Source organism: Pempheris klunzingeri, chromosome 22 (assembly GCF_042242105.1).
Source record: "Pempheris klunzingeri isolate RE-2024b chromosome 22, fPemKlu1.hap1, whole genome shotgun sequence".
Classification (NCBI taxonomy): Eukaryota; Metazoa; Chordata; class Actinopteri; order Acropomatiformes; family Pempheridae; genus Pempheris; species Pempheris klunzingeri.
Window position 1 is genome coordinate 9,690,160 of NC_092033.1, and position 26,683 is coordinate 9,716,842.

At 41.6% G+C, this 26,683-nt stretch overlaps 1 protein-coding gene across 1 annotated transcript in view; it reads right to left on the reverse strand.

Moving 5' to 3' along the window:
- LOC139221843 (protein O-mannosyl-transferase TMTC2-like) overlaps positions 1-26,683 on the reverse strand; it is a 53,627-nt gene that overhangs the window by 18,793 nt on the left and 8,151 nt on the right. The window contains exon 2 of the mRNA XM_070853786.1: positions 8,945-9,560. Coding sequence (XP_070709887.1) covers positions 8,945-9,560 — 616 coding nt within the window. The remainder of the gene's footprint in view (positions 1-8,944; positions 9,561-26,683) is intronic.

A 26,683-nucleotide genomic window follows, 5' to 3' on the forward strand; every position in this document is an offset into this window, starting at 1 on the left:
ATGTTCCTCCCTGAGTTTACCTAGTGGACTAATTATGACATAACATCATGAGTGATTATCACAGAGATGCTGCTCACTTCCTATTTTCCGAGCTCCAGCGCAATATGAACTCCATTTGAACCTGACTGGGGGGAATTAGAGCAGTGCATGCTTACGTACTGTAAAGGCTGTTTATGTTATGTAATATTAGTGCACAGGGCAGGAGAAGTTTACATGCTGGTGGTCTAGCAGTTATATTAGCAGCGGTGGCTTTAATATAACTGATAATCACCATCAGAGCTTCTATAACTCAATGTGTTGATCAAGTGTGGCCCTGCTTTTCTTTTCATCTCTTAAGCGAGTTTACTCTACTACAGTAATAGCTTAGACTCGCTGTATAATCCGCTCTAAAATGAATGGCACAATAGGCAGATAAAATCTTTTTTAAAAGCTACACAGAGCACAAAGAACAAGCTTTCATTTGTGTCATTAATAAACTTTAGAGAAGAATATTCCCTCTCTTACAATGAGCATGCTTCAGTAAGTAATATGTGGTCTTTCAGGTTTCCATAATGGAAAAACACAAGTTATCCATAACAAACCCATGTTAGGATTACAATAAGAGGTTTAGCATTGACTCGCCTGACCGGCTGGCTCCAGTTCATTTCTCCAGATCTGAAATGGAAAAGCGTGCTCCTTGTAGAGGTTGGCTTAGGTAGTTACAGAAAATCACTTGTCAATAGTGAGATGGGAGAGGGCCAGCTCAAGGAGTGCAACACTTTGGAGAGCTGTGAGAGGCAGTGACGAGTGGAAAAAAAAATTGGATATTGATCTGGATGTTGAAAGGTGGTACACAAAGGATAAGAGAGAGTGCCTTTTACACAAAAAGGGGGGTGTGTGCTTATTGATGGATGAGCCCACATTGGCTGTCAAGGGAGGAAACTGTCTGAGAAATCCAATTCTGCTTGGTATCAGAAGATAAGCCAATTCCAGCAAGAGAGTCATTTGTGGTATTTAGGTGTATGAGCTTCATTTTACCCCTCGCTGCCTTGTCTATTTCTAAATCGTCCCTTAATTGACTCCTTGATCAATCACACACACACAACTCACACTGCAAGCAGGCTGGAGCGGAGGCTGGTTCTGCTTTTCAATGATGGATGACCATGAATTCACAAACTCAGCAGCAAATAACTGCAGCTTTCTTCCCAACTTAACCCAAGTTTTCTAATTAGCGTGTTTTTAGAAGCAACATGTTGCGAGTTGGATTGCTGGTTTTCTTTCTGTTAAGAATAGCAAACCACAGCTGAGGTCTGGTTTGGCCTTCAGTAGACTCTTCTGTGGTCGGCTGAAAATAGATCTTCAATATCCCTCTAACTACTAGATTATTCTCTTCTCAGCAACATCCTCTAATTGCTCTAAAAAAGTCTTATCGACTTAGCTGTTGAGTTTTTTGATTTTCCTAACAATTCCAGGCTACATTGTCAATGTATGATTAGATGAATATTGGCAGGGAGCTACCTAAACACTTTGACGTTTTATGGTAATTCAATAATCATCATAAAATTAGCACCCACATCTCTCACAGGTATCTATGAATCTTTTCTGGGAATTAAGTTTGAAAAACATATAAAGATTCTGGAAAGTTCTCGGTTCATGGTGCAAAGCCCTGTGGGCACAGGTGTAACAAATCACATAAATGAGGGCTCGGCCACATTCAAGCGAACAAGTGGACAGACCTAATAATGGTTATGAGTTCCACCTGTGTTTGACAAGCCAAACCACCACCACAAGACAAGTCTATTCCTCTTCTACATGTCCTATTTAAGTAAAAAAGAAAAATCTGACAAAGTCCATTGCAGCTGAGTTTTTTCTATAAAGACGGAAAGTGTTGAACCACCGTTTGGTTGCAGCCTCTTATGATCAGGTTGATTTCTTTGTTTCAACTCGGCCGTATTCTCATATTTGTGGCTCATGCTAATGCACAGTCCAGCAAAAGATATATTGTTTCCCCAGACTTAAATCAGAATGCAGTTAGACACAATAGCTAATCCAAGGAGGTGTTATTGTGTTTCTGTTTTTCTGTGTTTCGGACACAGGGACAAGAATTTGAGAGGAATTATGCAAAATTAAACTTTATTTGGAAAGTTAGAATGCTCGCGTTGCTTTCCCCAATATAATAGCAAATGCAAAATTAGCATGAGCCATAGTGTCCGTGAAGGTCATGGTTGAAGTGGCTCCGAAACCTGTAATGAGACGGTTCACAGGAACGTCAGTGGTGTCACCTTGACATTTAAAGTGCCTGTAGGGACATCAGTGTTAAAGACAACACAGGGATCCTTGATGCCCTTGAAAGTGAATACAGAAAGTAGCACCCTGGATTGGCTATTGCGGCGAACAGCATATGGATCTACTTCAGGGGCGACATGCTGACTAACCATAACGTTTACTGGACTTTGTGTTTCTGACATTTCTACAACAGAGGCAGCGAGTGCAAAGTTAGCATGTTTTCAATGTCTACTGGGCGAGCTTCCACGTGAGAAAATATTTTCTGCTAAAAAATTTATTTTTTTGTTGTCAAAATGGGCTCACAAATACCAGATGTTTTTTTTTTCTTCTTTTTAAATCAAGTTTTTCTTCTAATTTTGCTGTTTTCGGCTTTCCTGCTTTCAAACTTGAATTCCTGGGAACAAGTGATTGATTGGCCTTCATGAGATTTGTGTGCGCATATCCATGGAGGACAGCTGGCATAATCCCCCGCCAACTGTCAAACATTAACATCCCACTCGCTCCAAGCCTTTGAACCACGCACTCTTCCAAATATCTCCTCCACTTTGGATCCTCATTTGGAAATTCAGCGTCAATTTCTGTGTCTTTCCCTCTGCTACTTTTTACTCTTTCAGTTTATTATCCTCTTTCTTTCCTGAATTAACCCTTCTCTCATTCTCCCCACCGCTCTCTTTCCGCATATAAACATACAGTATTGAGCTCCCAAGCCTTCATCTTTTAACGGTGCCATTCATTATTAGCTCTCATTTTATTAATCCCAGAAGTGTGTGGTCCGCCTGTTGACACTGTAGCGTGCAGAGTGTTTAAAACATGTCTGAAGAAACAGCGGGATACGGCTGACTTCATATGTGCACTGTTTAAAGCTGCTGTGGACTGGAGCAAGACAGCAGGGGATCAATCTTCCGGACTTTTCTTGTTAAAGTCATGTCCAATTTAAACTGCTCATAACTCTTTCCAGCAAACTGGGCTGATCACGCATGGCATTTTGTTCTACTACTTGTTTAAGAGACTAAAATTAAAACTTGGTACTCTCAACAATCTATTTTTAGAAAATAATCATAATGACCATAGATGTCTTGTTTCTCCAAAATACAGACAAAGCTAATATATACGCATTATGCTAACTGTAAAACCTATTCTTTCAATGACTTAAATATTACAAAAGTATACTTCTCAAACTTTTTTTTGAGAAAATATTGTGTTACTGAATGTTCGAGCTACATCATCCTACTGTGGAGTAATTCTTTCTCAGTGACATGAGCATGGAAAGGCCTTCAAAGTTTAGGACACACTGTGTTTGCACAGCACACATCCAGCAGCGATCATATTTTATGCATTACCAGTGACATGCTAAATTGTGATGAAAGGTACAATGAGGCATGCATCCAGTTCTTTTTCCAGCTCTCCAATGTGTTCTGGATTCTGCTGACTTGGCACAACTCACCCAAGTCATCAGACAGCAGCACCACGGCTGGCATTGAGAAGGCTGACTTTGATAGAGTGACCTAATTACCCCACAGTTCTCTCCATGAAAGCCCTGCTGCTGCTCGCACACAGACCTGTAATGAGATGGGTCACAGGTTGAAGCCTCGTACCAACACAGCTGATCAAAACAGGAGCTGGCGGTGTTAACTTGGCATTTAAAGAGCTTCCTATTGGAGTAATGTAGGGACGTCGGTGTAAAAAGGGGGTTTAGTACTGCATAGGGATCTTTGATGCTTTTGATTAAATGTCATGCATCTGATCTAGCTTTGTTGGCCCCATTTCATGTTTACTTAATTACTTGAAAGACTTCCATCATCACGATAATCATAAACAGCTCAAATGCATGTTAAAAGTACAAAAGAACAATAGGCCTCATGCAAGAACGACTTGCAGGAACAATTTCGTTCTTAACTGACATGTACAAGTGAGTGAAGGCTATGTTCACACTTGGTACTTGTCCATTTAAACTTGTAAATGTCTTGTATCTGGATAAAATTCTAAGTGTAACGATAATCATCCAAACACATGGGCTGATTATTGTCACACTTACTTACATAGCTACACATGGAAAGAGTAAAAATTACATATGCATGTTGGAGAGGCGGATGCGTCTACACCTTTTTCATTATCAAGCTAGAATGCGAGCAATCGGACATCAGTCTGTCTCGAACGCCTCTTTGATCCATTCACACTTTGCTTTTTAAAATAGGACAGCGATCCAATCTGCCCCAGATGCATCAAGTGTAAATGGCATCAAAGAGAACTTATAGCCATTTTCAAATGATATTGGAGTGAAATCTCAAAAAAATGAGATAGAAAATATAATGACTGGACATTAGACCATTCCTTCTTTTTTCCACAGTAATGCAAAAACATGCTGTTGACAGCTGTAGTGATATTTTCTAACTTTCCCACAAAACCACTGCTGACGCTGCTAAAATTGTTATGTTGCTGTCTGCTGATTTCTAACAGAAGGACGGCAAAAGTCTCTTTCCTCTCAGGTGACATCTTTGCAAATTAAACCTGAGTCTCTATTATGCTAATGATCAAATCCCACCAACTCTCGCCTATTTATGAACAGATGGCGTCCATCAAATTGCATCGAGCAATTTCCAACAGGTTTGTGCTGTTAAGATGGTTTGCTGAATCTGACTTTGAAGTGAGCAGGCTCTATTTTAGTTTTTTTGGAAGACAGGTTTAGGATAAGAACGAGAAAATATTGTCAAGACGTCCCAGGATGTTTGAACATGAACTACTTTTGGCATCAGCCATGAATGCAAGATAAATAAAGAGCGTGCAGCAGAACTTGCAACAGAGGGCATCGTTTCACAGCCCAGCGCTTCTGCTACGAGATAATTGGCAAGGCATTCATCAAGCCGTCAGCCGGTTACACTGAGCTGCCTGCAGCACTCACAGTGACAAACGAAGAGGAGGAGTTCTAACACTAATCACAAGAGCAAAATCGGATCCCTCTATTGTCCATGTGCCTCAAGTGAAATGTTATCTCTCATCTTTCATTTGACTCCAGGTGAACGCATTGAAGTTTCAGTAAGAAGATCTGAAGGTGCAGAATATGGAGGATTAGGGCGAGTGAGAAAAAGTCTTCCCAACTAATCCAGCCTTATTCTGATTTGAAGAACTGTATTTTGATTTAGAGCTTTTAATGCAGGACTTGATCTGTCATCTTCATCATTCAAGCAAATGCTTAAACTCCTTGCTCAACACTGAACAAATTTAATGAAATCAATTTTGCCTGCCAACGTTTCACAGCTTACCTCAGGAAAGGCCCGAGATCTCACTGCTAAGTCTACCAACAACACAAGCAAACAATTCCCTGTTCATTGCCCTGTTTAAAGCCGGGAGCTTCATTTTTTTAGCCATTGACAAACATAGCGGAAAGAACAAAGACATTATGATCCTGGCATGTAAGACTCAGTCGGCCTTTTCATTGGCTGCAGTGCTAACACCGCACCTTCCTTTGTCTCCATCTATCACTCTCTAACTCTCAATTTGTCCTACCTCGTCTCATTTGAAATCTCATCTCAGTCTGATTAGGGAGTTAATAGGATGAGAAATGGAGTGCTGGACGCAGCGCATCTGTCTCCTCTGCTACTCTGCAGCTGATTTGCATTTCCGTATTGTTTGTGGCTGCTGTGAGGCAGCGGTCAGATATGCAATGTGGGGGATTTTTTAAATTTTTTGCCTAATTGTGGAAGAAATGGAAAATGTTTTGGCAGAAAAGAAAATACCACACGCTGCATTGTTGTCTGCCGCAAATGTTTGCAACCTCTCTGCCCACTAACCATTTCAGTGGCTACTGACTGCGCCTCAGTAGCAGCATATGAGACAGTAGAAGCCAAGTTGGCCATTCCCAAAGTGCTTTTAGGGCCCAGTAGGTGAGAAAGACCAAGAGCAGATAAAAGAAAGGAAGTGAGAGCATAGTTTCCCTCTCCCTCGCTTATTCTCTCTCGATATCACTCTCCCTTTTGTGTTCCCATGCGTCCTGAGACGTCTGGCTCATAATGCAGAAAACGATTGCCCCCGTGGCTGGCCCCGGCACATAACGAGCTCCCTGCCAAGATAACCGTGACTGGGGCAATAGAGGAGGGCATTGCCAGAGTGATAAACGAGCCAGATGTGCTGGCAGTAGTGTGTGTGTGTGTGTGTGTGTGTTGGGGGGGCCGGGGGGTTGGCACCAGGACCTGACAGGCTGGCAGAGGAATGCTGGCCAGGGCTATTGTGTCTGAGCAGAAACACGGAGCCTACTGGTGATATCTCTGCTCTCCTTTGTGATAAACACACAGGGAAATGTGATTTTTCATAACGGCTTCTGACAAGCAGCGAGGGTGATGAAATCTCTCAGACCATAATGCAACAGACTGAAACAAGTAGTGCTCAGTGTCTGTCAAGTTCTGGTTTCATTTCCGAGACACTCTCTTGACTGTCTTTGTTTTAATGGGCAGATGGAAAAATGAGAATGCCACACATATGACAATACAATTACAATCCCAACAAATACTACATTTTTAGAAGGCTTGAAGTGTCTTTGAATCTTTTTTTTCAGTTTTTCTCCATATTTCTTTGTCTCCATCATTTTAGGTTTCAATTGGTGTGTGTAACCTCTTCAACCCAACTCTTGCAGGTCAGTCAGTAAAAACCCACGCTGTGCACCCAGTTCTTTGTTTGTCTAAATTCCAGATTAATCCAAAGTTTCATGTACACACATTAAACAAAGTTAGGGCTAAATGATATTTTAACTCTAAATTAATTAGAGGCCAAAGATATTAGTTGCACAGCTGAGAAATGGTATTTCTCCTCTGGCCACTTTTACTGGTAGGATGAAAACTGGTTGTACTCTACTCTACACAGCATAATGATTTTTCTCTTCTTTTTTTTTTGTTGAAATATCTAAACCTGATAGATCTTCAAAGACGACGTGGAACGGCTGATACAAAATGTATGATCATCATCACAGACTGCCGATGACAGTTTATTTATAAAGTTCTTTATGGCACCTTCCCATCATATATCAAATTTAGCTTTTAGTTTTTGTGTTGCACACACACACACATCAAAAATTGTACCTATGGGTTGATTTAAAACCACGATTACTCCACTTGTAAATGTAACCGTTTTTATATTCATTCTTTTCTAATTGTATTCTCAACTTCATTGAAAATGATGGCATGCCCTCAATGACTCTTGATTTAAATAAATGTTGAAAGACTGAATGCATGAATGCATTTCTGATTATATTTTTGTCTGCCTCATCATCTGCAATTGGATTACATCCATTTTCCGGCTGCGTAGGTACTCTAACACAACAACTTAGCAGCTTTAATAGACGACTGGGTGCAATTTGAAAGACAGGTGCTGTTTTGCATCTACAAATGTCTAACAGTCGCGAACACACACACTCGAGTCACTCCTGCCAAGCACTGCGAAGAAAAAACATCATAACTCCCACCTCCTCCCCCCTCTGATCTCTCTGGGCTGCTCACCGCAGGCCCTCTAATAACAGTTGTGGGTTATCATTCTGCCAGAAATGACTACTGGAGAAGCTCCCCCACAGGTACGGTAAAGCCTTGCACAGTTGTAGGTAGAACATGCCTTAATTTGGACGCCTTTCTGTGTAAATACGACAGTCACGCACAACTTTGTAATGGGCTGGAGTTTGTATATATGACAGCAAGTTCCATATGACATTTGCTGTGTGCAATGCAAGGTTACATCACAAACCTTGCAACAAACAGCAGTATTTATAGATGTTTCCTCAAGAAGAAACCACTATAAAAACATTCCCATGCACACACCCACACACTCACACACACACACACACACACACACACACACAGAGCCAGACTGTCCTTGCTCAGTAAACCCAAGGGGACTTTTTATTACTCCAGTAATGCTTTTTATGAGTGCCATCATGTTGGCTAAAGAGCAGTTTCTCTAATCAAATGTAGAGTGCCTGTGAGGAGGTTTTCCAGTCAAACACTGAGTTCCATAATCAAATGAGTCTCTGTGTCAGGTTTGTCCTCCTCAGATGACTCAAGTTTGGAGGGGAAAATGGTGTGTGTGTGTGTGTGTGTGTGTGTGTGTTTATGTGCGTGTGTGCATGTTTGGACAGCTTATTTAATGACAAGTGGACCACATCATTTACCATAGTCGTCTGTGTTATTGTTTTTCTGAACATACCTTTTGTCACTTCAGATTGAAAAACCAACACACCCCAAAAATAACTGTTCCCGTGCAACTCCTCTCCGGAAACACACACACACTGAGGCTGAGATCCTGATCTAAATTTCCTTGCATTAATGTGTATTTATTTACTGAAGCAAACTGAAGTTGCGGGGAAGTGGAAAACTTCCTCTCTGCATATAGTTTCTTCCTGTTTAGCAGATGACAAATGAGAATAGCTTATTTGTCTTGCACCAACTGTGCACCGGCAAACAGCTTTCCTAATTACGCTCCTAATGAAAAACAAACAGTGTGTGACACACACAATTTCCATGCACAAACCATATAAAGCACACACACAAAATGTAATCCACCATACAGGAACAGACCATTAACAGACTGCTGAATGAGGTTTGCCTTTGAGGGAAGGAAGAGGAAACTGGATACATAGAGACGCCAAGAGAAGAGCCAGTGACAACAGCCAGGCCGGCCCCAGTGGCATGCATTTGTTTACCTTTCCCAGCAGGAGGAGAAGTGCCTGGCGAAACCGGAGTCTCTGGAACACGAACAGGTCGTACACAGCTGACACGGCCAGCACCGTCACCCCCTGCTCCTTCCACAGCATACTGGCTGCTGCGCACCACAGGCTGCCCAGCATCCAGCCCCAGCACCAGGTGACTGAGCTGCCACCACATTGCCTGCTCTGAAAAGTCCCACGTGGGTCCCTACGAAGTCCACAGTGTTTCATGTAACAGAGAAGAGACAGCAAGAAAAATAACGCAGCGCCGACATCTGCCCTGCCAACCACACCAGCGACTGCTTCAGTGTGAACCGGGTGCGAGGCGAAAAGAAGGCCGGCCAGCAGGCTCCACAGTCCTCCGCCGAGAAGTGACCGACTGAAGGCCGTGAAGAAGGCAGTGACCAGGCCGTGCAGCACCACGTTCAGCAGGTGGTAGCCCCAGGGACGCAGGCCGTGCAGGGTGTAGTTGAGGCGAAAGGAGAGGGTGCAGAGTGGGCGGAAGGACTTGTGGCTGCCGCTGTGAGTGAGCAGTGTGCCCCAGAAGTCATCATACAGGATGTTGGTCCATGCAGTCTCAGGAAGGAGGTCCTGGTTGGTCTTGATGGCTCGGCTAAAATGAGCAAAAGAAATAACAAATTATTCCTAATCATAAAATTCATCAAAAGCATTTAGCTCTCATTGATTCATTGTGAATGGCTTAATCTGTTCATTACTTCCATTCAAACTTTTTCTTTTCAGTTTCCTGCTGGTGTAGCTGTGCTTTTTTAATATGGCTTTTTCATTATTGCTGTTATACTATACAAATATGTTTTAACAAGTTTTATTTCTGATTCACAGCTTTGTTCTCACTAACGCTGCTCCCTTTCTTCATTCACTCTCTAGCTCGCTTGACCACCCTTGCTCTCTCTCACCTGCTCACTGAGCCAGAGAAGGAGGGGGCAAGCTGGTACCGACAAATCCTACTCAGTATGCCTTTAAAGTCAGTGTAGCGAAATTATTAGCATGAAGTCGCCTCTTAACACATCCAGCAGAATCATAGCAACATCAGGATTAATTTGAAATGATGTTTCTATGAAAACGACACAGATCAGTGCAGTAAGAGTGGACCAAAACAGAAAAGTCGTGAGCCATAAAACTAAAACAATTAACTAAAAGTTGCTAAGAGAATTTTTTCACATCACTACGAGTTTTACGTATATGCAGTCATGTGATCAGATGCTAATATAAAAAAAAGATAATAGCGGCTTTAAGGACAATAAACAAAGCAATTTTAAGTTTAATAAAAAAGCATATTATGAAACTAAGTATTTTAACATGTGGGTATGAATAATTTATTTTCAGTTTTGTTTTTTTTAAGTGAAAAACTTGACACAAGCTACATGTGCAGCGCGGCCTCATGTGGAACAGTATGTTTTCCATATTGCTGATGTTCCAGTCTTGAGGGAAATTTAATAGACAAATGCAGTGAGGAGAATTTAATGAACAGGCAAATGTAATATGCAGGCCACCAAGTGTGTGATTAAATTCCCAGATGTGCATTGTTGCTCTGTCTCTCACACACACACACACAGCATGTACATATGTCACAGGTACCTTCGCTCGCACACACACACACACACACACACGTGGGCAGGTGGTTTCACACCCCCAAGGGTGCAGTGGATTCTCATAATTAGCGGATCATTACTGGAGACATGAGCTGCATTTGTGTGCACTCACAGACTGCAACAAATGAGGTTCACCACAGGGATCAAGGGTGATGAACTGCAGCACAACATATGCAGATCTTTTTTTTCCAGGCCACATATTTTTTGTGCATGTTGCTACATGGAAACTTGTGGTTCATGTGAGGTTGAATGTCATAAACTTGCCTCATGGCAATTTTCTGTCTCTAGCACTATTACTGTGCTTGTGCGTGGTGAACACCAGACAGGGAAAAGGACAGCGACAGGGGGCCAGCCGAGGACTTCCTTTGTCTAGAGATTGTAACTTAGTGCTGAGTGCACAAAGAAGAGGGAGGGAGAGCGAGAGAGAGAGGGAGATCGAGCTGCCAGCCTGTACCCAGCATGAGAGCAGACAAGGTAAAAGGGAAAAGACTGACAATGAGGAGAAAAATAGAGAGAAAAATTCAAAAATCAGATGGCACATTAACCTTAGAATCCGGTGTCAAAACCATACATCGTTCAATGTGTTTATCCTACTTCAAATGTTTTTTCCTTCAAGCCTACAGCCCTGTCATCGCGTGAGCTATAGTAAATTCCTCCATTTCCCAGGATTGTTCTCCATCAGGGAAAGGCAAGCGTGTGTTTCTCAGGCTCTGCGTGCTAACATGGAACTCTCCCTTGTCCACTGTTTCTAAAGACCCAGTCCATTACATCAGTTTACAAACCTTTTCTTTATTTTACTGTAGTTCCACAGTGAGCCATTATTCATAGAAAGGTTTACAATCCCACAGTATCATATGATTGTGGGAGGATTCATGATATAGAAGAAACAAAACATATATTGAAAAGTAATCATTATCAACATTGAAAGTTTTATTGATGCCGTCTTTACATGAAGAGTATAGAGTATGGCAACCACACTTCACTGTGCTGTTTTTGATTCATTGCTGACACAATGAATAACATGTCCATCAAAATCTACCACGTTTTTCCACTTTCCTGTCCCCCTTTAGGCAATAACTGCACCCTATCAAATCCAAACATGGCTAGATTCACCCTCACCCAGCTCCCTTGTGTCCCTTGACATGGCTTGGATCTCAATAGTCTCTGGTGATAAATAATTTAAATATTCAAATCAGCGCCAGCCACTCATCTCCCTCCCTGCTCCTGCCCAGTGCTGGAGGATGAAAAGAATGCATTAGCCATGAGGGTTTGGGAATGAGTTGAGAGTACTGGTAACCATGTGTTTGTTCCTATAAGGGCTAAAGGAATAAATGGCTACATGCAAGGTGTCTTTCTTTGTGTTTGTGAATGAGTGCACATGTGAGAGAGCCTGTGACAGCAGAGCTGGTGCTGATGGCTTCATTGAGACCTGTCGCTGCAGCGGTGCAGATAGAGTGGTCTCCCGTAGTGATTGCTCCTACAGAAGGGGTTCTTTTGTATTCAGCCATCGTATGTGGGGCAGGCAGGCAGGCTGCGGGGCACTCCATTCACAATCCACAAAGTACAGGACCGGGTCGGTCTTTTCAATCTTTTTTTTTTTTTTTGTGGGGGGAGGTAAAATCGGAGGGATTTCCATCAGGAGCTGTAAAAAGACACTAGCGGGTAGGGGTAAGGATCTTTTTTTTGAAGTCCATTTGTAATAGGGTGAGGTCTTCTTTCACCTGTCCGCTGCTTTTATTGAAGAGAAAATTGGCTGTCTTTCAGTGTTTGGGCATGTGTCTTTTCAATATGCAAATGCAGCACTCCACCACCTCGACAGTGATCTCACCACCAGTAATTTGCTTTTCCATGTGCTGTGGCTGCCTGCAGATGCACACTAGGAGCCTCTTTTAGGGAGAGTGAGCAAATACACAGTACATATAAATGTGCAAAATATAAGGGACAGACTGGAATTTTCTGCACAATTCTGTATCCCTGCATTTCCTGCATTGCAAGTGAATCCAATGAAAGCAATCATTTATTATTATACTACATCAATCCCGAAGGAGGAGATGTGGACAAAGAGAGGAAGAGGAGTTACAGAAGAGCTTTTCTTAGGGGGAACTCCATGATTTTGTTTGGAAGGAATGGAAAGTGTTGCATCTTCCAAAAACACAGCTGAGGTGGAGCAGAATTTTAGTTTTGCTAAATCTATCAGAATACAATTTTTTCTGTTTCTGTTTAGCAAAGTAATGCAGGCTATATGGGCAATTGTATACAGCCATTTCAAAGAAATAAACATTAGTTGTTGTGGAAATTCAAATCACAGTACCAGCAAAACATGATACAATAATCATGGAGCCCTAGAGGATACTTTGTGTTTGATATATCCCTAAATTTAGAGCATTTCATAATGCTATTAAAGACACTACAATATATCTTTTTATGATAAACCTACGCCTGTAAGTCTCTGTCTCTCAGCTACAGGCTTGAATCCCCAGATTCAGAAACTCAACCCTATAAAATCAGCTGCTTCCTTAATTGCATCCTCGTAAAGTTCAGTTTACAAATTCCAAATGACAAGTTGCACACATAATAGTGCATTAATCTCTCTCCCACTCTCTGTGGTCCGACTGAATAAGCCTACCTTTAGTTTAAATGTTTTTCTGTGCTCCATTAAAAGATCAGCAATATTAACTGCATTGCAAAACATTGCACTTGAGTCTCTTTTAAATATTTGGGCTCTCTTCCAGCCTGTCTGTCTGCAGCATGTGCACTGGCCGGCCTGCTCCCCTCTAATAAACATCTGCAGTGCAAACTGCCATCACTTAACATAATCAGGACTTGCTGAATAACAACCTTTTGTAGCAAAGTGCATCCTCCTGCTCCCTGGCAGCAGTAATGAGATAGATTAGCCAATCATCATAAAAACAGCACTGTTAATGGATACTGATCTGGACATTATATCATGGATATCATCACCTCTTTGTTCATTCTTTTTTTTCTCCTCCATTTGCTTCCATTGTGTCTTTCTTTCTAGCTTCCCCATCTCCATCCATTTTTTTAATCTCAATTTCTAGTACTTATTAAGTTCACATCATTTCCGTCTTCCACCCATCTTATACCCTGAATTTCCTTTCAGTTCCTTTATCCTTTTTATCTCTCTACTCTCCCTTAATAACTCATCTGAACTGGTCTGCTTTGGTCCATAGCCCTTTTCAATACCCCTTGTCTGGCCAAGATCTATTACATTTCCATCTCCTTACTGAGCAATCTGAGTGCTAATTAAGCACAAAGACAGAAAGCTGCGGCAGACAGGCCTATTCACACAATGCTAATCTTGGGCTGGCTCATCTCTGAAGTAAACACACCACTGATGCTGCTGGCTTTGTGCAGGAGTAGCAGGAACGAAGGCGACTAAGACTAGAAAAAGCCTCACTGCTGAAGGGACAAAACAAATCTGTATCATAGCAGCACAGCAGGAAATGTGCTGAGGTGGAGCCACTAAAGAGCAATGTGATCCCACAGCTGCCACCTTTAGAAACAAGCGAAATTTGTCTAAATTATTTGCACATCCATGTTGTTCTCAAACGGTTTAAGAGAAATCAACAATAGTCACAGATTACTTCTAAAAAGAAGGAGCTTGATTTTTGTCTGAGAAAGCCCAAAAACAGCAGCATCTACAGTAGGGGCCTTTACAACATACTGCAAAAGTAATAGGACCACAATAAATGGTCATTTTATCCAATGTGAGCGCATTTACTGATTATTTTTAATTGTTTTCAGCCCTAATATCACAGGACTGCAGGGAGAATTAATGAAGAATGTGTTTAAATAAGTGAGTTAAAGCCATCTATGAGTATATTCCTTCTGTTTATCTCCAGTAATCTGTGAGAAAGCACCAATTATGCTTCCATTGACTTATCCTGACAAAGTAAAAAACAAATGCCTGATAATTTACTGATAATAAATCAAATAAATTGATTTAAACATCAGGTTTTTCTGAGTTCTCATTACAATTTACATTGGAAGACAGGGCTCTCATACCAATTATTGATTTCATCTTCATTCAGATTCCGTCTCACATGCACTAGCAGTGGGATCGGGGTGGTGCAGTCCAGAGGGATGGAGAGAGTGTATGTGTGGGTGTCAGGGTCCAGATCACCTCCGTGTTAATCCAATTGTAACAGGATTAGAAAGTGATCATAGAGTCCAGAGAGTTGTCTGAGAAATGCATGGAGGTCGGGGGTCAATAAATAATCTGATTAAAGGATGTGTGTATGTGTGCTCAAGGCTCCACATGTAGAATGACACCATATGTCATGTAGATGAAACAGTGTCCTAATTCCATGTGGTGTTGTAGCTGACAGAAAAACACTGTTCATGGCTTTGTTCCCAGTGAACACCACAGCTGGTTGAGGATAAAAAAAAAATCCCTTAAATTGCCCCTCAGTGGTCACTCCAGCAGAAAGCGTATTGTACGGCACCACATGAGGCAGCTGAACATGTGGAGCTGGTGATCTGGTCCTGTTTTTTCTTTTTAATCCTAGAGGTACCTACCCATCCATCACTGTGCAAGGCTGAACGATCATGCATGAAGTTATTACGCCTGCTGGCTGGACCTGAGTGATTCATTCATTGGCTGATTATCAGCTGCTATAATCCTGTCAGTATGTGGCCACAGCACGATGGCAGGCAAATGAGGAGATGGTGATGAAGATGGAAGAGTAAGATGTTGAGGGGGCGGGGGGGGGGGGAGTCGATAGAGCATTTTTCTTCCTATCTTAATAAAGTTCCTATTAAAATCCCATTTTTTTCCTCCTCACTTAATGGTCATGCTGCAGACACAGACGATAGATTAATACAATATTTCCTTTTTTTATCAACTCTTTGTATCTGTTTAGTTTGTATATCTGTAGGCTGAAAGGTCAGGAAGTGAGCATTAAGGGTGTGTTCAAACATCATACGTCAGCGGCACCACTGGCAGAACAATACCCCGGCCAGAAGTGGCACCGCTACTTTCCCACACTCCGTCCCATGGCAAACACGAACGAATAAGGGAGAGGAAAAAACGCATAAATGTCCAGATAGCATTCATAAAAGTCTGTCATATTGCCAGTGGCCTAGTTGTGAAAAAATGAAAGCTTTGCAAAGAGTCTTCCCTTTCTTGGTGCATGAGATGAAATTTGACAACAATTTGGCAGATTGTATGCCCAGCTCAGATGCAATTATTTGTTTCTTTCCATCATTTGAAATGTGCGAGCAGTGATAAACCGCTGCTGGATGGTGTTCAGCGTGGCTGGGCACCCATGACGTGAAACAAGAAGGGGGGGGGGGGGGCAAGATTTTCATCTTTTTTATGACTGAAAATAAACCTGAGACACAGAGGATGAAACTTACTTTGTATTCAAGGCACTAACCTACATTTTTTTCCTCTCCTGCTCAGTTCACAGGATCTATCTTTTCATTGATTAAAAATAGCCCATCCTGCAGCTCCCAGTGTTTTTCCCAAGGGTGCAGAGTAACCAGCCAGAAGTTTGGTGGAACGACAAGGCCGGTTGAATGATTTATTTTAAGTAATGTGAAGAAATAGCAAATTACACAACACAGTTTATTTTAGACAGCTGCAGCAAATACAACAAAGATTCATATTTACAGTAATTGTATTTGGTGCTCACAGTTTTATGCAATGGATGTATGTTTCCTCTGAAGAAACTTTGTTGATTGAGTGTTAATTAAGAGAATGTTTACAGCATAAAGTTAGCCAACTTACCCATTAAACAAAACCAGCATAAACATTTAAAAGAAAAGGGCAGACTGAATCTACAATTTTGCACTCCAATGAAAATACTAATGCAATGACCTCAAGTGACCTACACTACACACATCAATATTTGGCCCAACTCTAAGTAATATTAAGTATTCATGAATTTAATTTGCGTGATCAAAAGAGCACACTCCTAGATGGCTAGTCCTCATCACTCCAGTCCAGCTGTTTTAGCTTCATCATCGAGTCAGCCCAACAGTCAACTAATACCTGATTAAGATAAAGTCTCCTCTACACCCTCAGTCTGTCCAAGCAGCCAATCAGGAGAAAAAGATTTCTTCCGGGGGCTCCCAGCTTCAAAGAGGCAGAAACAGTCTGAGCTAAGCGTCAGGAAGTTGGCTGTCTCTCTTTTGTCAGGCCAAGGACTTGCTTTCATGTCCCCTGTGAAGCCGGTTTCCTGATTAGCAGAACAACTAACTCCAAATAGTCCAGGGTCAACTCATTGTGAGCAGCATGGACGTGTGCTGTGGACCATGACTTGAAAATATATATGGATAAAATATATATGGTCCTTACAGGAATATCAAACATTGACTTATTTAACCATTTTACAAGCTCTGCTGTCAGGATATTAGTCTGAAATGTATCAGCTGGGAACCAGCTGAGTTTGGCAGCTTAAATCCAACCAAGCGGTAAATGGAGAGTTTTGAAGACACAGTGATGTAATTTGTAATAATTGTTGACTCAAATCTTTTAGTTTCTTAGTTTCTAAAAGTCACAGCACTCTGCAATGATCTGTTGATTGGTTCAAATCTGAATTGCAAATTAATTTGTTTTTACCATAAATCCACTGATGACCGATCCTAAACCTAACCTCAAACTGCAAAGCAAAATTTCTACAATATCTGTGCAAGGATATGTCTAATGCTCAAAGTAATTGTAAGACATTTTGGGAAATACACTTATTTGCCACTTGTCTAAAATTAGATGAGAATATCAATACCACTCTCATGTTTGCCCATTAAGTATGAGTCTAGAGAATAAGTCTAGAGCTGGGAGGCGATTAGCTTAGCTTAAGAAGGCTGAAAGCAGGAGCTACACCAGATCTGTCCAAACCTCATAAATATGCAAACTACCCTACTCTAAAGCTCACTTATGAACACATTATATCCTATTTGTTTAATCCACACACAAGCACAAATGTTAAACAAAAAAAGGTTTTCCAGGGAGTTCGCTTTTGCTGTTGCCCTGCTACCCACCTTTACACTCACCTAAGCTAACCATCTCCTGGCTCTTGCTCCACCCAGACACAAGAGTGGTATGTGTCTTAATTTTGTTCAACTGTAATCAAACCTGTTCTACAAGTCCACTGTCATTTGAGTTCACTGTATCTTACACAGACATTTTTCTACCACACTACATTTCAAGTGGTTAAAAAATGATGAACCCAGTCATTGAAAGTGCAACTCCTTCATGTATTTTTCAGCAGATTGATTGCCAAGTCTTTATCTCCATCTCAGTGATTGATTGATCACTTCCTATTAGCTGGTCGAACAAAACAGAGGTGATCTGACAACAATGCCACCTCAGCTAAAAAAAGAGGCCGAGCCCACCGCAACATTTCCTGAGTGATGGTGTCAATAAAAGTCTGTGATGAATCCTCTGCCTCAACAGAGGGAGAGGCAATGGGAAATCAATAGTTAGTAAAACTAATGCTTTGCTCTCCCCCAGGGCATAACTATAGCAGATGCAGTGAAGGGAATGAATGGGTTGGGATTTCAGGGGTCAAATCTCACACCTAAAAAAAAGCAGAGGTATTAACTGAGTTTTAACACACAGCACAATGAATATGACAACTTACTGTACGACTGAAGATGTATAAGTCTTTGTAATTATTTGTCCTTGCAGAACAGCAGCTTGTTGAAGCATGCTTAGCGAGCTTCCAAGCATGCCTGCCATGTAGAGTATTTGAACTATATAAAAAAATGTGTGAATGCAATCAAATTGAAAACAACTTGAGACTGAGGTTTGGGGGAGTGTACAGTTCAGCTCAACAGCAAATTACAATTTCACACCTCCATGAACAAGCTGAAGACCACCAGGAACTTCTTTGGAAAAATACTTATATATATAGTTTCTCCCTTATACATTAAGATAGGAGCTCTTAATGTGAAATTTATAGGTATTTTATAAACGTCTCACCCAATAAATATGCCATATGCCTATGGTACTGTGCCAAACAGCATCCACAGTGAGAAACACATTTAAATGAGCCAATGTTCAGGAGCACTGCAGGAGAGTTTAATAGTGTTTCTAAAATCTTTGGCCACACATCCAGCTCTTATCAGTGAAGCAGTGGCCAAGTTTAACACCCTCCATCCATCCATTCCACTGGTGGGATCCAACCAGAAAATCACCTCCAGCATGTTACAAGAAAACAAATGAGCAGCCAATCAGTCTGTCCAAATTCAGCATCCCGTACAGTCTCGACAGTTGATTACAGTGTCTGACTGTGGACGGGTAATTAGGGTGGCCTCCCTGAGTTGCCTGCATCCACAGTGATAAATGTGATGCTTGATTAAAAACGGACTGAGTGCTGTTCCATAACACAGACAAACAATACATAAATCACAGCTGCGCCTGCTGTGTGCAGGCTGGGGATATGATTTAAAATGCCAGACAGATGTTGCTGTATGTTTTCCTGCTGCAGATACAGCATTGTTGCTTGTACAGGAATTTATGCAGAATTATGCTATTTTACTGTGGTTTTAATCCGCTGCCTGCCAATTTTATCTTAATTGCAATATGCAAACCATGCAACAGGGATGCTGCTTTCCATGGAAACTTCTAACTATATTTTGAATGAGGGAAAAACGGAATATTCTGTTCTTCTGTAATTATCTATTTGAGTTCAAAATTCAGGGTAAGTCTCAACAGGTCGTGTCTTGTAATCCAGTGGGGGATGTTACTATAATGTCCTGTCTATATAGTTCATGGCTGCATTCAAAATCACTTCCTTGTCCACTCATTTAGTACATAATAGATATAATAGATGCTCAACAGTTTACTCAATCATGATTTTGGACACTTACCATCATTGTTTTGTGTCTTCACTCACAGGTGTTGAGTTGTGCAAATAAAATAAATGACAGTAAATTCTTGTGCACTATATAATGAATATAGAGTAATTTCAGCCATAGTTTAGGATCAGGCTTTTGTTACTTACTACTGATAAAAATTGCTCAATATTTTGAAAAAGTGAGTAACAAGTGATGGTTATCCTATGAAAATATTCTGCTAAGGTTACTATTACAGTACAGCTGCAGTGGCTTGACTATTTCACTACCACCAGCTCGTGATCACATACTTTTTTTTGCACTAGGTACAACCCCTTTTCCCTTTTCCCCTACCTCTTTAATTCATTGCTCCTTCTGCTTCTACGATCAATCCCACTGGCCTAGTTCCAGAAATCCTGCAGGTGTTGGCACAGTGACCTATAAAAATGTGTACCTCCAGTCACCTAAACTCATCATTATGGAAACCCTCCCTTCCACACCTGAATTAAAAGGGGGGATTTGAACTCCAATGACATATACGTTGCCTGGAATTGATTTTTCTTTACGGGGAATAGGTGAATGTTGATGGGTCGTGACGAGTCATGGCTCAGAAAGGCCTGCCAATGTTCTCAATACACTTTTCACCTTTGTCCAGCTGTATAATTTATACGCACACATGTTCAAATTTAGGCACACACATGCCGAGCACCAGGTGTGGACGCACAGCATCAACAACACCCATCGATGCCCTCGCCAGGGTGTTGCAGACTGAGTGTATTCACTGGAATCAACAGTGTGGCAGACCTTGGCACCATCTAGATGGGTCTGCTGTCTCTTGCCAGGGAAAAGTTATTTTTCTTTAAGCTTCAACGAAACAAAATACACCCTGAAAAACAATTAGAAGTTGAACAACTGAACCATTGTTTTTTCCTGACACTTGTTCTTCTATAAAGTAAAACTATGAAGTCATAAAGAGTGAAGAGTGTTTCTGCTGAAGGCTCATCAAATGTGGATATGAAGAGTTCATACTTTGTAGGACAAGTCTTTTCCATGGAGACCAATCCTCTGTTCAAACTTCGTAGCTCCTTTGAGAAGCTGGATCATTTTCGATCTGCTGTGGACATTATAATGAGGACAACTTTAATTGCTGATGACAAATCACAGAGCCAATGGAGGATCTGAGTGCTGCAGTGCTGCCAAGGGAGCAGCTGGAGAAACAAAGCAGCATTCTGTGTCTGCTCAAAAAGCCTTCTGTCTCTGATTAGAAAAAAAAACCCTTTTAATGCTCCCCCAGAATTGGTTTGTAATCAGATCACAAATTAAAAAATGCAGCTATTTTGAGAATGTAGAGGATTTGTGTCTTTATGTTGTGTGTGAAGAATGGGCGAGAGCTGTACCGAAAACAAAACACCCAGCAGTGTCACACTCTGGAGCAGCGAGGCTTTCTTGTGCTTTGACAGCTTTCAGTGGTCAGTTTCACATGCAGCATTTGTAATGGCCAAGTATGCTGCACTAACAGGCCGTACAGCACTGTATCCAATCCAGAATAGGCCGTCCTTTCTTCTGCCGTGACCAGTTGTCACATTCCAGCATTAGTGAGAGAGAAATGGTAGCTATACAGGGGTACCACAGGGGCCAACCCAAACCAAATCTGTCTTCTTTTCAAGGATCTGTGCTAATTATCTAAGATCTTTTCAAATTCTGATCTGTGATCTGTTGAACACGGCTGGTACAACGAAACCATTTGCCTGGACGCGACACTCACATTGGAACCAATGAAGTCATCGCTAAAGTGCTAAACCCCATCCATTTGACCCGTAGCTTAAGACAAAGCAAAAAGTTGGTTTAAGAGGTTCAATGGTGCTTTAACTGAAATCACTTTTTCAAACATCTTACATCTTAGCGATTCGAAAACCATCAAGGCTCCAAAGGCAAGCACAAATAATCATAACCTGTGAATTATGAGACCAACAGAATTCAATGCATTAATAAAATGTGTCAGATGCATTTCCCCACAGGAGGTTTAATACAATCCAAGTTTGTCAAACTATCAGCAGGGATTCCAAAATATATGGCCCTGTTTAAAATGCTGCAGGAAACTCCATTATGAAACCATAAAACGCATCGTATAACATCATAAAAGTACCATATTCCCTTCTGAGATGGACTTGAGGGACAAGCAGACATGATGTCATGCTACAACGTCATGACATTTGGATGGAGGGCTGGGTTCCAAGTGTTGAAGTTGTTCTTTTTGTTATTCAATATATACATATAAATCACAGCTATTGAAAGCACTGATGGAAAGAAACTGAACACTTCCCCCTCATTTCCACAGTTAAACAGGTCTGACATGAGGCCATGCTCAAAGGAAAACAGCCAGTTTGTTTAGCTTAGCATAGACTGGAAACAGGAGGAGACAGCTAGCATGGCTCTGTCTGATGGTAACAAAATATGTAATTAGATATCATAAGAAGATAACAAAAAAGTCTTTAATAGCTTGTGAAACTCATACATGAAAAGTGTAACAAAAAAAGTGAGCTTTAGAGGCACTGGTAGGCAAGAAGATTTTGTCACCTTTGGGCAGAGCCAAGCTAGCTGCTTCCACCCTTTGTGCTAAGCTAAGCTAGCTGGCTACTGGTGGTACCGTGTACAGACATGAGTGTTGAGCCAATCTTGTCATCTATCACCAAGAGAGCGAATAAGCACATTTCCCAAAGAGTCACACTTTTCCTGTTATTTCTCTACAGCTGCAAAACTAAACACTTGATTTACTGGCACTCTATGAGGCCATCTTTCTAGAGAGCAAAAGACAGCATTAATCTCCACGGCTGTAACGGGGAGATTAATGCTAACGCTAACATCTCTAGTGTCTACAGCATGGCATGTTTCTTGTGCTGACAACGCTATCAGTGAATAGATGCTGCTGGTCATAGGAGGGCAAAACCGGCGAGGCCAAGGTGTGCAGATCAAATTGTCATTGTCAGCCGCCTAGGTAATGGATTGACTGGAGGTGGTATCACGGTAATGAGCGAGCCATGGGGGAAAATGTCTGTGTAGATTTTTTTGATGAAATGCACAGTGTGGTGAATGAGCTGGCACCGTCACACTCAGTGGTGACCTCTAATCTGTCTGCATGCCATGTCTACAGAGCAGAGATACGCATCTACAACAGGACAGTGCCTTTGGATGTTCCCTAAGCTCCAATTCGCATGAAAAAGAAAGAATTATTTGCCTCAGACACTGAATTTTTTTTAACCAAAGTATCGACAAGGTCCAAGCAACCCCCCACGTTTCGTATCAAAATGAAAGTAAAAATGCCACAGAGCTCATATAAACTGCCCATGCTCAAAAGCAAAACATGCATAATTCAGTTCCCTTCAGTGCAGTCCACCAGATTAAAAGATGAAAATGATAAATTGAACTTGGACAAACGGTGGAGGTATTATAGGTTACAGAAAAATACATCAAAAATAAATTACAGTGTTGTCATAGCTCATCATGAAAGCAGTATAACCATGCAGCCTTCCCCATAGCCATTGATCCATGAATTTCAAAATGATGTTGAGAAACAAATTACATTCTGCAGACAGATAAATACGGTGGCTGGTTTATCTTGGGCTGACTGAAGCAGGAAAACAACCATTATCAAATGCAGATTTCTCCCATTTATCAGGGTTGACTTCCACTGTGGGTTGCTTGCAGTCTGAACTGCCATGTTTACTTAAACAGTGATTCACCTTATCTCCAGCAAGCTCCAAAGTAAGTACCTGAAAAACCAGCTACGTATCCCATCATGAGACGTACTCTGCAGAAATTAGTAGTTCAGTCCCCCTCCATGAAATGGGTGAGCGGACTATTGAGCAATTCTAAAATGGGTAGTTCATCACAATAGGAAAATTGGCTTAAACGTTTCCTGACCCTGCCTAGAAAATTAAGGAGGATAGTTAACTTGAAGGATGATGTGCTTTACAGTTTTAAACACAGAATAATCACCTTCAAGCCGAGCCAAACCTGAGTGGATTGGTGTTTCGATCGGGCTACAGACAACACACCACAAACCAAAAACTGTAGCTATATGGTGAAGCAGGAAATTACAATTCAAATTCCAACTCTTAACAGCTTAGCCTCAAACCATGAATATTACTTCTTCTTCAACAAAGCAACTTTTTTTTTCAACCGCAGTCGCCAGTTCCTTCTATTTTCAACTATCTATAATAATCGCTATCATCTGCTTTCATAATACAACTTGTGTCATCACTCCTCTAAATAGCACTCCATTGTGCCACAATTGAGAGAGCGTCTAAACAGCACAGCTATACCGAGACCTCCGCACTTCCTCTATCTTTATTATCTTGTGTGGTTCTCCGCTTTTTGGCGCTTATCGGGAGGAAACAGGAAAAGGAGAAAGGCTATCTCTCTCTGCAGAGTAAATCATGTGTATGGGGCTGAAATATGAACACACTACATTCCTTCTAAGCATTTATAAATCCACATAGTGTAAACAGAATAGGGAAAGATGACAAAGAATTTATATTGTACAGGAATTTGAAACTTCGAGGCATTTTGTACACACACGAAAAGGTAATAAATTCAGAGATGAATTACTGCATACCCATCTAAAATCCCTCACAGTCCCTTCATGATGACCTTCCTTCAGGTTCTGTTTCACCAGATTTCTTCCGAAAGTCTCTGATGTCCCTATACACAGATGCTGAATGCAAACAAATACCAACTGTAGCACACACGAGCAACAAACCTTCCAGTATAATCACCTCACTCCTCCTACATCTCAACACCAAACACCATAACTGTGCCCTTGAGTAAAGGTAGCAGGGCTGTCATCTGATCTCTCCTGAACCTTAAATCCCTCAAGCCCTCACGCCAACTTTCTCAATCTCCCCCTCTCAGGTTTTTATGAGGGGAGAAGCATAAACCGATTCCCCCCACCCCACACACACACACACACACACACACACACACACACACAGTACTCTACGGTTGGCCTTGTAAGCTTATGCATATTAGTATATTTTACAAGAGTTGCGTGGGGCAGCCATGCGTGGAAATGGAAAGAGTGTGTGCAGTGCTCGGCTACGGTTCAGTGCCAAGGTTGACGCGCCAACGAATCTCTGTTGGTTTTGTGAAGCATCTGGCAATCACAGTTAAGGCAGAGGATGGTGTCAGTATCCAGCGCTGAGACGAATGGGAGATTCATCATAGTTTGCATGGCACATCCATTTTTTTACCTCATCATAAGTATCTATCAAACAAATGTTTTGTTTTCCAATACAAAACATTTGTTTCTCTGTTTATCTTCAGGAGCAATTTCCCCGCAACTTAGCTATATGCATGAGGCTTGGGGGAAAAGTTGATGATGATGATAGCAGCCGGCGACTTAAACTATTAGGGCAGCTCAACTCAACCAGCTGCTATGTGTACTCTTTTTATGTACCAAAGTTCAGACATTTCATAAGCTTCCACTGAAGTCTGTTCGTGAAACTTTGGAAAATTCACTACGAAGATTAAAGGAACTCTTCAGTATTTTGGGAAATGTTCTAATTTGCTTTTCTGCTGTGAGTTAGATGACAATATGAATATCACTGAATAGAAATAGAGCTGTGGTCAGCAGCCAGTTAGCTTATCTTAGCATAACGATGTGGCAATAGCTAGCTCGGCTCTGTTCGAAGTTTACAAAATCTGATTGACACATTGTCTCGTGTTCTGTTTCATTTAAACTGTACAAAAGTTTTTAAAAAGTTAATCCTGGAATTCCCAGACAGTCTTATTTTCAAACAGTGATGACTCCACTCTGTGAAATGACTCACGGAGCAAAGTCCTTACTGCTTGTTAACAAGCTCCCAGTGATGATAAGACTTATGGAAAGCACCGTGCCAGACTGCCAGTCGCTGGGTACCATATGTGATTGAGAAAGCTGGGCTAGCTGTTTCCCCCTGCTTCCAGTCTTTATGCTAAGCTAAGCTAATAATCATGTCCTGGCTCTAGCTCCATAGAATATATATATATATATAATATATAATTCATTACCCCTCTTCAGTAATTTGCTTATTTCCCAAAACATTCTACTATTTATTTTAGTTCAACCTATGCAAACACATAAGCATGTCAGATGCTACCTGTTCCACCTCAAGCCCTTTCAGCTTCCACCTACTAACACCTTCCACAGAATCTAAAAAAACCTGCATGCACAGCTCACAGACCATAGCAGGCATGACACCAGATTGAACTGACACAAGGCAGCCCAATCAGAACACGTCGTTCATCCCCAGTCATCCTGGGATGAATGGTGGGGCTAGTTTAATAGATTAAAGCCCAACTTTCTGTTAGTGGAAACTGCCTATACAGTGAAAAAACATAGTCCAGATTATCCCAACAATTTTTACTCTGAAAACCCGCTCCATCTGGCAACACTGGCTCCACCATCCCGATTATTACCATCAACCACTGACAGCTCCATCACCACCATGGAAAGACTGCCAGAGCACATGAAAAACACCGACACCTCCTCGTGCACAAACAGACCCCTTTAAATCCTGAGGAACTGTCTGATGAACCTCGCTCAAGGGTTTTTCACAGTCAGATCTGACACAAGCTGTAGTGAAATATGAGCGTGCATTTGATTTTCTGTTCTGACAGCTGTTCTGGGCTCCAGACAAAAAAAAAAAAAAAATCCACAGTCACTGAAAGATGATACTCAGTGGCTATTGATTACAAAAGGTAGAAAGGGTAACTGCTTGCGATTCGCTTGATCCCCAGCTTGGACTTGGTTTTGTATTACGCCCCAACTGCTGCAAGTTGTTTTAGAAGTCCACCTCGTGGTTTAAAGAGAGAGAGTGGATGGCAGCTTCTAAGTGTAATCTAATGCTACAAAAAGGAGATTTGCTTACAATGTGAGTATAGTGCACTGAGGTAGAAATTCAACACCGTGCTGCTGAACACAGTTGTGAAGAGTCTCAGTTAGGGAAAAGCATGAGGAACACGCATGCGCTCGGCCAGATAAGAAACTACTACGTTTATCGACGGTTTGAGGTCGTCATCCTCCCAAATCTAGCATGGGTGTTTCATGACAAAGCTACAGTTTTGGCATAAGAATCTTAGAGGGCACTGGCAAACTTGCGAACCCGGTTGTCCGTGGATACCAGTGTTTTGGGATCCACATATGGTGTGTACACAGGGAGGGTCGTGGGACTGAGGTTTGGCGGTCATGTCTTGGCAGACGAATGGGTCGGCTGCGGTCTACGAAGCATAAGGGCCAGCCAAGGGTTAGCAGCAGCCCCAACCAGCATCGCTGGGACCTAATGGG